This window comes from Symphalangus syndactylus, chromosome 16 (genome assembly GCF_028878055.3).
Source record: "Symphalangus syndactylus isolate Jambi chromosome 16, NHGRI_mSymSyn1-v2.1_pri, whole genome shotgun sequence".
In the NCBI taxonomy this organism is placed as follows: Eukaryota; Metazoa; Chordata; class Mammalia; order Primates; family Hylobatidae; genus Symphalangus; species Symphalangus syndactylus.
Window position 1 is genome coordinate 83,372,097 of NC_072438.2, and position 13,789 is coordinate 83,385,885.

Consider the following 13,789-nt stretch of genomic DNA (forward strand, 5'->3'; position numbering starts at 1 on the left):
CATGTGGAGTCAGATTCAAGTGTTAAAACTGATAGCCCTAAAATTACTGAAATTTTTATTTTTATATCTGAATTACTAGAATCTATACAGAGTGTATAGTATATACATATTTAATAGATGCTAATAGATGCGGTAGGTTAAGAACTTTACTATTTCTCTTATATACTTAAGCCTATTCTTCTTTAAATATACTTAAGTGTCTGTAATACGAACCTAACTGTACACTTAGTATAATTTTATATTGCTACATTTTGTTAGTAATAAAAAAACTAAGTGATATCAAATTAATTTCACTGAACATATGTTTTTCATGTATATATATATACACACACACATATACATATCCTGAAGACAAATGCCAATTTTCATCATTGTTAAACTTTTAGAAATTGTTAAAAGACATTGCACATTCTGCAAAAATGTTTTATATAGTTATAAGTACAATATATAGATTTACAATTTATATATAATATAACAACATAATAATTACCAAACTATCTCATCTTTTGTTAGTTTAATGACAAGTATTCTAGAAAAGGTTTTAGAAACATTTGGTAAATGAATTTGTTGATTTACTTTGCTACGTTTTGGTCATGGATTGATGCAAAGTTGGAGAATATGAAATAGGTTGCTCTATTGATACTTTGTGGGTGTCTGCTTCATGAAAGATGAATCTTTTCTTCTAGATACTAAAATGATATGCTAAGAGACATAAATAAATAAACCCATTTTCATACAAGCATACAATTGTGTCACCCAATTCATTCTGCATTCTTCCTTTAGTACCCAATTTACTAATGAAGTGTGAATCTTTGAAAGCTGTGTATTTTTGCTCATTTTTATAAAAGATCTAAATAAGCATTTTTAAGTGGTTTCATCTGTTGAAACTTACTCTGTGATTCCTGTCAAAATTTTGTCCTGGTAATTTTTTACATGTTTTCAAGAAAGAAGTGAAATTATTCCCATACTATCATTTATGTTTCACTTGCCCTAATTTTCCCAGAAAAAGTGTTTTTCTCATATTCATTGTCTTTTTCTGTATTTTGTCTTTTCCAAATGTCTTCTGAGAGTTCAGAGACTTTAAAACCTCAAAAATGTTCATGTTACTATGGCAAGAAAACTGAAATGCTATGTGAACAAGGTTGTGTTTTTTCAATGTTTCTACGTGTCAGAAATGAGAAAAAGGTAAGTCATTGAGGTTATGTGCCCAGAAAGGTTTAATATAAAGGATAACTGTTCAGACCTCTTGGGAGAAACAATCCTTAAAAATATATTTGTGAACTGAGAAAATACTGCTGTTATTTCTATCTAGAAATACAGCACTGGCACTCTTGAAACTATTTAAGTGAATTTTGGTGTTATAGCAGAATCTTTAGCAAAAACTATATGCAGTTTAAATGACAACAAAGTGTATTATCTCAATATTTTAGGTATTTTTCTTATTGAAGACCTCTTTTCTAATTTATTGTTACTTTTCTAATATCTATTCAAATAGTATTTGATAATTTTAATTTTACTAAGTGTAGATTTGTTACTGCATTTCAATTAATTAAAATGAGAGCCTATTTATCAACTAAATATATTACTACTATTTAAATTTTGAGTTAAAGTTTTATAATCCCTAACTAAAAAAATACTCTATCCCTAAAAAAGTACTTTTCTTTTTTTTTTTGAGATGGAGTCTCGCTCTGTCTCCCAGGCTGGAGTGCAGTGACGCAGTCTCAGCTCATTGCAAGCTCTGCCTCCCGTGTTCACACCATTTTCCTGTCTCAGCCTCCCTGGTAGCTGGGACTACAGGCGCCCACCACCATGCCCAGCTAATTTTTTTTTTGTATTTTTTTAGTAGAGACGGAGTTTCACCGAGTTAGCCAGGATGGTCTTGATCTCCTGACCTCGTGATCTGCCTGCTCGGCCTCCCAAAGTGCTGGGATTACAGGTGTGAACCACCATGCCTGGCCAAAAATACTCTATTTTTTAATATTCTACATCAAAGCCCTTTATATTACAGGTGATTTCATTTTTTTTCAAATTATTAAACACATGACTGTGACTATTACTTAAATATGTGCCTCTTTTGTGAAAATTTTAATAATTAATTTGAACCTCAATTTGTCCTACCTTATATTTTTTTCTAGTCATAAAGTTGAAATAGAATGTCAAATAATTAAAACAAAATATATTATTTTCACAAGTATGGAAGGCAACAATAATCTACTGGAAATTGATTTTCCCAACTTTATGGCAGTTAGTGGAATGTGGATTTAGTAAAATTAAAAGGGATATTTTTGTTTCAATAAATATTATTTATTGGTTTTTTCTTAGATCAATAACTGTATCGCTTAGACAAATCATGATAGCAATATCCATATGATTAATCAAGTGAAAAAAAAACTGCAGAAAAGTAAATGATAGTAGTAACACACAGGGCACTGTAAATGGAAGAAAAGTCATAGCCAAAGTAATTATAGATAGGGAGTTTTCAGAGAACATAATGTGAGGTTGGAATATAAATATATGCTAAATTATTCCATGTGTATTTCACAGCTGCACTCCAATTCTGACAAAGGTGATGGATCTGTCAAGTACATCCTTACTGGAGAGGGTGCCGGGACTATATTTATCATTGACGATACCACGGGCGATATCCACTCAACAAAAAGCCTAGACAGAGAGCAGAAGACCCACTATGTGCTTCATGCTCAAGCTATTGATAGACGTACAAACAAACCTCTTGAACCTGAATCCGAGTTCATCATCAAAGTGCAAGACATCAATGACAATGCTCCAAAATTCACAGATGGACCATACATTGTTACTGTGCCTGAAATGTCAGACATGGGTAAGAAAAATCATTTTTGTGATTATGCAGTTAACATATTTCAAAAACCAAAAAGTCATCTTTAGAACACCAATTTTTACTTGTATATATATCTGGAGGGGATCTAAATACGAAGTTTCAAAATATTTTAGTATTTTTTGTGGCATAAAGTGTTAAAGACTATTGGGTCTAGCAATTATAATATTCATTGAAATTGATTTCTAATCATGTAAGTGTAGGTAATAGTTAGATCTCAAGGGGAAAGAAACATTTATAAATTTGAAAACACGTGGAATACTTGCTTAATTGATATGGCTCTTCTATCATGTGAATTCTACATGTATATTGTTAAGAATATATCAGCACATTCAATTTGATTATTTGCACAGAAGAAAGATTCTAGAATGTCTGAAATTTTTGTCTCCAGGTCTTTTAAGCTTTCAGTGTATGACCAAATTATAATACCATTAATAGATGTTGCTACATTAATCAATAAAACTTTTCAGATATTCCTAAGCATTTATATACCTTATTTATTTAAAAATACATGACAGCCCTGTTAAGTATTTTGAATATCATTTTTAAGATGTGCAAACTGGCATAAAGTATTTAAGTCACTTTTGCAAATTCACATATTTAGAAAATAGCCAAGGAGGCATTATTCCAGGTTTAGCTGAATGCAAAGCCTACACTGCAGCCAATAGAACCATGATCCAGGGCCTGAGCCACCCTAATGATCTGGGGCTTCTTCACCACTCACTGGTTTCTGTGGTGTAGCTATTTGAATTTATTTTTGTTTATTTTTCATTTCATGGGATGATTTTTTAAAAAGTAATTTAAAAATGGTTCTTCTATGATAATACTTTTCGACTATCTTTATGAGACTCTAAGCTCTGTAACACATTTATTGAGTAAAGATTTAATATATTTAATTTTACTGCATATGTATGAGTATTGTTTTAGATTGAGGTTCTTATAGTCATTTAGTCACTAATCAAATCAGTCTGTGAATTTGAAATATATGTATGTGTGTGTATATATATGTGTGTGTATGTGTATATATATATGTATATATATATTTTAAAAATGGAAGATAGTAGCGTCTTTTCTCTCAACTCCAGATTCCAGCTCATGTTAGTCTTCTTGAGCTAGGCAGGTAGCTCCTGCAGCCGCTGTAGGAGCAGGTAAGGAAGATAATGAGGTCTTCTTCTTTAGCTGAAGTCTCAGAGAAGAAAGCAGTTGCCAAACTTGTTCCCTCTGGACCACAGCAGAACCCAGGAACCAGCCTGCAGGAGCCTAAGAGAGGCCTAGAATACTCTCGGGCTTATTGATCTCCAAGGAGAGTCGAGGGGGAATTAAAGGCTTCAGCATTTTTTAACCCTGGTGGGTGAGAGTTTGCATGGGAACTCAAGGACAGAATTCTCTCTGTCACATCAAGGAACTGATACCCACAAACCTAATCTCCTCTGCCTTAGGAAGGCAAAGAGCTCTATGGTGCTTCCACCTGTGAGAGTGCTCCTGGTGAGCTATTTCCAAGACAAGTAAGATCCCCAAGGAGCACAAAGGAAACTGTCATAACCACAAGGGGTAAAGCACTAGAGAGAAAAACAGGCAGAGCAGGCATTACCCAGAAAGACAGTGTACTAAACAGTAGCCAATATGAGCATTGGAGGGCTTTTACGGACTCCACAAACAGATTTCTGTAACTCAGAGGCTTTTGCTTTAAACAAATAAGTAAATAACAGCGACAAAGAAAATCAATATATGGATTGAAGGCATGAATGGTAACTGATTAGACTTGAATTATTGTCCTGGTACCTAAAATCATAACTGACTGGAAGAAGTAGCTAATAGCCACAGAAACAAACATAAAATTGTGGATATTGTGGGAAAAAGAAAGGAGATTTAGAGAACATATTCATTAGACCTATCATGTGAATAACATGTGTCCTTAGAGAAAAATAAAGAGCAAATGGAGGAAAGGAGCAATCATAATTTTTCTTGAAGTGAGTAATATACTGACTTTACAAGTTTAGTAGACTTTCCAAGTTCCAGGAAGAGTAAATAGAATAAGAATCAAACATAGGAAAATCCTGGTAAAGTTTTAAAGCCTAATAAAAAAGAGAAAATTTTAAAAACATTCAGATTTTTAAAAATTAGATATGAATAAAAATGAATTTGTTACCCTCATATTTATTACATGAAATAGAGGAATCTGATAGAGAGTTGAGTACCATTTACAGCCTACAGAGAAAACACTGAAGCCCCAAATCTATTGTTCAGACAAATATGATCCATCAGCTAGGGCAAAATAAATATTTGGAGAATGATCTGGAAGGTCTATTATTCTCCTACCTAATTTAGAAAAACATTTGAGAAAACAGTTGAAATTAAAAATAGTTGAAATAAATCATAACAGAGATCTAAAAGTCAAGGAAAATGGCAGACAGGAAAAATGTTATTAGCAGTGAACTCTAGAATAGATGTGTGTGTGTGTGTGTGTGTGTGTGTGTGTTTGTGTGTGTACACTGAGTTAATATGAATGGATATTTTTGAAATATTGTAAAAGGATGCCACATAATCTATGTGAGAATCTTAAGGCATAAAGTAATTTTTGCAGAAAAGGCTGTGAGTTGAGGACTTGGGAACAAGTCAAAGTCCTCATCTGGGGTTACGGAAGACAGATGGGAATGGTGAAAAGTTAATATTCTTAAGTTCTCTTACTGAGATGAGTATGGTTGAGGGACAAAACTTTAATATCTGAAAGTAGTAGAGAAAAAGGACAAGACAGAGTAAGTTTCAACTCTTTGTACTACTGTGGTTTCAGGCAAGATTCTATTGAAAGAGTTATTTTATGGGAAACCTTAAGCTGAATATTGGAAATTATATTTTATCAGTAAGTTTGTGTGTGTGTGTATACACACTCATTACTGTAGGAAAACAAATACATAACATACATGGTAATAACATATAATAGATATTGTAACATGAATGCATAGAGGATGGTATGAAAGTGGAGGGAGAAACTCACTTTATATTGTGTTCGTAAGAATGGGTGATATTTTCATTAACTGATTTTTTTTTTTTTTTTTTTTTTTTTTTTTTTTTTTTTTTTTTTGAGACAAGAGTCTTGCTCTGCCGCCCAGGCTGGAGTGCAGTGGCATGATCTCGGCTCACTTCAACCTCTGCCTCCCAGGCTCAAGCAATTCTCATGCTTCAGCCTCCCAAATAGCTGAGATTACAGGCGTGTGCCTCCAGGCCCAGCTAAAGTTTGTAATTTTAGTAGAGACGGGGTCTTGCCATGTTGGCCAGGCTGGTCTTGAACTCTTGGTCTCAAATGATCCGCCTTTCTGGGTCTCCCAAAGTGCTGGGATTAGAAGTGTGAGCCACTGCGTCTGGGCAACTCTGATTTTAGAAACAAAAAGTTGATGATATTATAGGCAAAGATCTGCAGACAATGGCAGGGGGAACAAATCTGTCCTGCTCTCTGTTTTTGTGCTTTTACTGAAACACAGCTACACTCCTTTACTTGAAGATTGTCTGTGGTAGTTTTGGCACGGCAATAGCACAGCTGGGTGTTTGGGATGAAGGTCATATCGCTGGCCCACAATGCCCAAAATATTTACAGTGTTTTCTTTTATTAAAAAAAAGAGTTTGCCAGTCTTTATTGTAAGCTATTATAGGGAGATCAGAGGCAAGGAACAATTAGAGGATGGTGTCATAGTTTTGATAGACAAGTATCTGCTGATCTATGGCAGTTACTGTTCTGCCAGCCCTACTGGACTATATACATATAGACAGAAATATAGCGTTTGTTGCAAATATATGGGGTCATGCTTCTTCCCTTTGCGTAGATACTGTTAGTTATTTAATGACTATCCAGGCTTCCCTTCTGTGATACTAAGATAGCCTAGTTTTGTTAGAGAATACAGATGTGTTGCAGAATATGCATGTACATGCACAGAAAATATCTAAAGGAAATAGACACACACACATTGTTGAAGGTTTGCTTCTAAACACTAGGTTGTGGCTTTATTTGGTATGAAAGGAATAAGTGGTTCTAAATATGTAATAAAAATCATTTTTATGACACTAACACTTAATAATATACTGGTTTCTAACACTAACTGAAGACTAATAATAATGTAAGCAGGTGACAACAAAATTTTTATCGACATATGGTGTCTAATAAAATTACTTTTTTATCATATACTCATTAATTCAGTTTTGAATCATTAAAACAATCTCTCTCCTTATATTTATTCAATTCTTTCTTGAGTGAGAGAGAGAGTAAATGCACTTTATGTGCTGAGAGCTGTGATAGTGGCTAGTAATACAATGGTTAATAAAACAAGACCACTATCTTTGAGCAAACTGCAGACTTACAAATAGAAAATTTCAATATGGTGTTTGATAAGCACCAAAATAGGGGAACCATAGACTTGGACAGGGGGCCCCGCTTGTGGATGAGAGAAGATGTCCTCAGTGAATCTTAAATAATGCATGGTGATTTATCAGTTAGAAAAGGCAAAATCAATGGACATTTGACATACAGGATAAAATGATTAAAAAAAATAGTCCAACTTGGGATATGTGTCTTTGTGTCTATGTGTGTGTGTGTGTGTGTGTACCCATGTGTGTGCATTTGTGTGTTTTGGGGAAATAAACAGGAAGATCATGTAAATAATAGATTTTCTGTATAGCTTTGCAAATATGTTACAAGAATACAGAAAAGGCACCACCAGAGACTTCCTTGGTGTGCAAGATTTTATCAGATTATTGTTTCTTGCATCTCTCGCTAAATAATGATAATGGAGCCACTCCAAGTAATTGCAGTGCGCTATATTGCCAGTGAGAAAAGCATAATGTGGTTGTATATTTCTTGTCGGTGGGCAATAATCTGCCGACAAAATCTGAGACACTTTGGATAGCTCAGTACAGAAAGATGAAAAAATAAACTGAAGTGGTTTCTAAAGCATGTTTTAATGTAAGATTTTTATGTATCTTTTTGATCTACACAATGTAATTTCACCAATTATCTAGGGAATTATATTCTTCTAGAAACGAGTTTTTCAATCTTTCCACTATTGACATTTTGGTCTGGATAATTCTTTGTTGTGAGGGTCTTCCCTGTGCCGTGTAGGATGTTTAGTAGCAGTCATGGCCTGTACCTAATGAATGCGGTAGTGTTCCTCCCACAACCAAAAGTGATGATGTCTTCAGAAATTGCCAACTGTCCTCTGGGTGACAAAAATGCTCTCAGTTAAGAACTACTGCCCTAGGGAACCTGCAATAGAAAGAATTAAAAATGTCAAAGTAGAAACACAAATTGAATAATATATTTGTTAAATTTATAATCCTGTCCAGAGAGACTTTCATAGTGCCAGAATGCTCATGCCATGAACTTTAAAACAAAAATATGTTCTATCTGGCTAGGTAAGAAATTGCAGTGTTTAAATATTAATTGTCATCTTGAAGTGCACAATAGTATGAAAACACTGAGGAAAGTCCTGAAATAAAATGAAGTTATTTGCACCCATAGAAGGAAGAGTAATGGCGTGGCTACTTGGGAGACATGATGGCTCTCATTAAAAAAAAATTGTGTATTGTATAGCTTGCATTTAGAAGAACCCTTGAATTATGTTTGGTTCCTAGTAAGGTACTGGCTGTCGTGTGTGTGTGTGTGTGTGTGACATGCATATATACACATATGTATGTACATATATATACATGTATATATACATATGTATGTATATGTATATGTACATATACGTATATATACATATATATGTATATGCATATGTACATATACGTATATATACATATATATGTATACGCATATGTACATATACGTATATATACATATATAGTATACGTATGTATACATATTACTTGTTTAATTTACGTTTGTATACATATATGTATACGTATATATACATATATATGTGTATATATACATATATGACATATATACATATATACATATATACATAGATGACATTTACATATAGATTTACATATACATGTATATTTACATGTATACATATAGATAAGTATATATACACATACACTATATATATTTATCTAAATAATTAATTTCAACAGTAAACATATGTGAACAGAATGGCATTATAATATTATTGAGGGCAAATGTAACCTGGATTAATCCGTAATAGATGTACAATGCAAATTTGAGATTTTAAATTTTCCTTTTTTTGTGATTTGCAGTACATTATCATATCAGTCTTGATCTTTACAACCTTCTATCAATTATTTTATGGAATTACTTCTTTAATTTCTTTCTCTATAGTTACATTACATGTCTAATTTATATAGTCTTCAGAACTGACAGTTAAAATATGAGATAATGAGTTAATGTGTTTATCACAATACAAAGGTGAAAATGACCATGAGATTAAATGATACTTGGTTTTTCAGTCAGCCATCAAGTGAATGTTTTTAGAAATTAAGATGAATAAAATTGTATTTGTAAATGGTATTACACTTTTCAGGTGAAAAGCACATCATAACTGACTAAGAAATTTAGCAATAATACAGAGACATAAAATTAGCAATAAAAAGCTGGTAAAGGTGTTTGTCTTAATTGTGTGTACCATATCTCTTTTATTTAAAACAAGAATAATTTTATCTCTTCTCTTTTTGTGGATACATTCTCAAATTTCTGCAATTATAGTCTTGCTTTCACCTAGAATCAGGAGTTTCCATAATTGTATTAATTGAAATTTGTTTCTATTGCAGTCATTTTTTTTAAATGTTTTACATCTAGAAGTTGTTTCAAAAAAATCATATAACAGATCACAATGTAATTTGGCAGAACACAAATTTTACTACTTTCTTTTTCAAATAAATATTTCTGTATGAAAATGTACGAATTTTTAACTCTTCTGTGTATTAGTAAAGTATATCTACCGTTAAATACCATTTAAAAGCATTTAACAGGTAGTAACAGGTTATAGAAATAGTAATTATTGGGCCGGGCACGGTGGCTCACGCTTGTAATCCCAGCACTTTGGGAGGCCGAGGCGGGCGGATCACGAGGTCAGGAGATCGAGACCACAGTGAAACCCCGTCTCTACTAAAAATACAAAAAAATTAGCCGGGCGTGGTGGCAGGCGCCTGTAGTCCCAGCTACTTGGGAGGCTGAGGCAGGAGAATGGCGTGAACCTGGGAGGCGGAGCTTGCAGTGAGCCGAGATTGCGCCACTGCACTCCAGCCTGGGCGACAGAGCGAGACTCCGTCTCGAAAAAAGAAAAAAAAAAAAAAAAGAAATAGTAATTATTAATATATGAGAGAGAATAAAATATTATATTTTAACAGAATTATAAGGATACATTTAATAAACTTTAGGTTCAATATAACAAACTTACTTTTGCAGCTACGAAAAGGAGATTGTTTAACTGCAAAGTTCCTTTTTCTTGGAAATGTACTGAAACATCTCTAATCTTTTTCATGTCTTTTTTTTTTCACCTCCAATCTCTAAGGCCCCAGACCGTTCCATTTGCAGCTGTGTTTCTTGCTGCAGAGCAACAAGAAGAGACACCAGCTGTGCTGACTTTATTGTGCTTCTTGTTGGAGTGCTGATTTAGTTCTGCCCAAATATCTTGGGATGTTCATCCTGGACGTCTGCCAAGATTCTAGTAGCCATTTAAAAATCATTACCCTGGGGCATAATGTTCAGAATGGGATCATTTCAATAAAGTACAGCCAGCAACTCTAATTCTACGTGGAACATTGCAGTATTCATGAAGAGACACATTGGACAACTGACAAATCAGAAAGTAGACAAAATTTTGCAAGTTTCATAATTTTCTTCTTTATTTGCATAACTATTCTTCTGTGTAAGTTAGCGTGTGTTTTGTACAAATCAACCCGCCCACAATTTAGTGGCCACAGACAATGTTGTTTTATTTGCTCATGATTCGGTGGGCCAGCCTGCTCTTCTGCTAGGGTCATACATTGCGCTGTAGTCATCTAGGAGCTCGAGCAGTGCAGGTGCCTCCCTCACCTGCAGTGGTGGATGCTGGTTATTAGCTGGTTTTTCTGGGGTCTCAGTTGGGTGGCTTCTCTCTGATCCATGGTATCTCATCCTCCAGTTAGGGACCTGCTTCGTGTGCATTCTTAGGGTGGTAGTTCAAGAGGTAAGAGCAAAAATATTAAGGGTTTTAGAGAGGAGGCTCAGAAGTTCTGTTTTTCCACTTTTGCTGCATTCTATTATTGTATCCCCTCTCTTGAAGCAAGATATTCTGTAAATGTTTATTGAACAAGTACGTGACAACCCTTTCCACCTACAATTACGTCTAGAGGAAAGATTTTGTAGAAATATTGGCTCTTAATTTTTGGAACATAATTGTTCCAATATCTGTTTCATTGCGTAAAGATTCTTTTTTTTTTTTATATATCTTTAACTTTGTTGTTATAAATTTAAAAAAGGCCCAATAAACCAACAGAGTTTTTAACTTTATTCAATGATTGATGTGATTTACTAGGTTGCATTTTACTCAAGTGATTCCTGTCTTTCCGTTTACTTTTTTAAAACTTATATTTTAAGTTCAATGGTATATGTACAGGATGTGCATATACCTATGTGACACATAGGTAAACATGTGTCATGGGGTTTGTTGTATAGATTATTTCATCATCCAGGTATTAAACCTAGTAACCATTAGTTATTTTTCCTGATCCTCTCCCTCTTCCCACCCTCTGCCCATTGGTAGGCCCCAGAGTATGTGGTTACCCTCTTACCACTTACTTTTTATGAATGTAGGCCAGACTTGGAATTCCCTAATAAAACTGGTCAATTCGCAAGAGAAAATACTTGTCTAGAAGATACATATTTTTCTGCATAAATTGGACCACATTCGTACAGATTTAATTGGTACATCATGTTTTAAAAAATATGATAGCCAAAGAATGACTTTCGTATGTATAGGCCTCAATGTAGAAAACTGAAACACGAAACAAACCAGTCAGAGATTCTTGGCAGTTTAAAGAAGCAGGTTATGTGTAGGTAATTCTAAAAAATATAATAAGTGAAATTATTATAGTGATCAATGGATCATTGAGGTATATAATTTGGCTTTGGAATGTAGCATTTCTCTAAAGTAGAGAATGTCTTTTTTAAAGAAAATAAACAACAAAATTTTTACTACAATTGATCTTAGAGCAACCTTGGCTTATTATTTTAGCACCTCCCACCTTTAATTATAAATTACTTTGAAATCACCTGATATTATAGTGGTCTGTAGGTCCCCTAAAAATATATTTTAAAAATCCCAGTATCATGTGCACCTAACAAAGTGTCTAAAACTAAATAGGTAATAAATAAAATTATAGAATGAGTAAGCCCAAATTATATACATTTTCACAGAGACTGAGAGCTATTCTTAAATGTGACATTTTTCCTATATTTATCATTTCCATTCATGAATCGATTTTCTCATTAGAATCATTCTTATTAATTACATAAATTGACTGGAATGTCACATATATAGATCCTAATAATAACAATTTATGTTGTTTCTTTCTTACTGAGGAAATAGAATAAAGCAAAAAATCTCAAAATTGACACTTGTCATCATTCAGGTATCACTAAAAATATTAATCAGTCGATGTTGTTGTCCCTATCTTTTAATCAAAGCATATAAATTAAAATTGTTTGTATCATTTTATAAGTAGAAAAAGATTTTAAGCAAACGCTGAAATTACTATATTAGAACATATACTGAAATTTTATTTTATTTAAACAATCAGGATATGTGATAATCCCCCTCACTTTTAATTGAACCTGATTTCTAATTCTGTTGGGATAATTTTTTTTGGGGGGGGGCATAATTTTGGATAGTTTTGTCCATTTCCTAGGAGTCAGGTGTTCAGTGAATGTTCAGCGATCAGGCACAGAGAGAAAGCTCAATGTCAGGGATATGGAGTAGGCCCACTGATTAGATATAGAGTGAAGGCACCAAGTAATCTGAAAAAAACACACACATACAAAATGACCAGGTTTAGGGTCAAGGCATAGTGACCAGGCATAGAGTGAAAATGGCACAGTAGTCAGATATAAACATTGCAATCAGGTATAGCTGGAAGGTGCAATGGTCAGGTATAGACAGAAGACAAAAGGATCAGGTTTAGAGAGAAAGTACAGCATCAGATATAGTGAGAAGATACAGCAATTGGGTATAGAATGAATGCACAGTGATTGGGTATAGAGAAAATTCACCATGATCAGATAGAGAGTGAATGCACAATGGTCAGTTATAGAGGGGAGACACAGCAATTGGATATAGAAAAAAAACACCGTGAAGGTAGAAGGTGAGGGCACATCACGTAGAGAGAAGGCCCAGTGTGGAAGAGAACTGGCAGTGCCATCACGGGTCTCTACTGCTTTCTACCAGACTTCTGTGTTCCCACTGGTTTTCAGTGATCAGTTCTTGATCATGAATTCATTCTCTCTGTCGTAATTGCACATCTTCAAATCCTCTGAGTTTCTCTCAGCCAATTTCACTTCCTATTTTAGTATATAGAGAAATTTTCTTGTACTCATACTCTGGCAAGGAGAAAACTTTGAAATCCAGTTTGGATATTATTGTCCGGTACAAGCTAAATGCCAATTTAAATCTTCTGCTGCTGTGCCACACAGAAACACCATGGAATATTGTGGAAGTTGGGACCTTTCATAAAGGGGGTGCTACTCTCTAAGTTTATCACAATAGTTCATGTAGATACCAAGAAACAAGCACCCCACACATAGAAGCAAATGTGATGGCTTTTGTTATATGCAACTGTTTGGGGTAATTTATTATGTAGTATAGAAAACAAACACACACACAAAAACTAGAAAAATCTAAATACACAACAATAAGCAATGTGGAATGTAAAATAGCTACAGAAATTATATTAAACATCTATTTTAATTATATAAGAATATATATTATAAAAGAAGATATCAAA

At 33.8% G+C, this 13,789-nt stretch overlaps 1 protein-coding gene across 5 annotated transcripts in view; it reads left to right on the forward strand.

Annotated features, from left to right (window-relative positions):
• The window catches only part of CDH18 (cadherin 18), a 360,524-nt gene that overhangs the window by 83,431 nt on the left and 263,304 nt on the right, over positions 1 to 13,789 (forward strand). For 4 of the 5 annotated variants that reach the window (XM_055245947.2, XM_055245950.2, XM_055245951.2 and 1 more), the window contains exon 2: positions 2,545 to 2,839. In XM_055245947.2, the coding sequence (XP_055101922.1) occupies positions 2,545 to 2,839 (295 nt within the window). Of the gene's footprint in view, positions 1 to 2,544; positions 2,840 to 13,789 lie in introns of those variants that run through there. The other variant, XM_055245949.2, reaches the window with a different exon arrangement.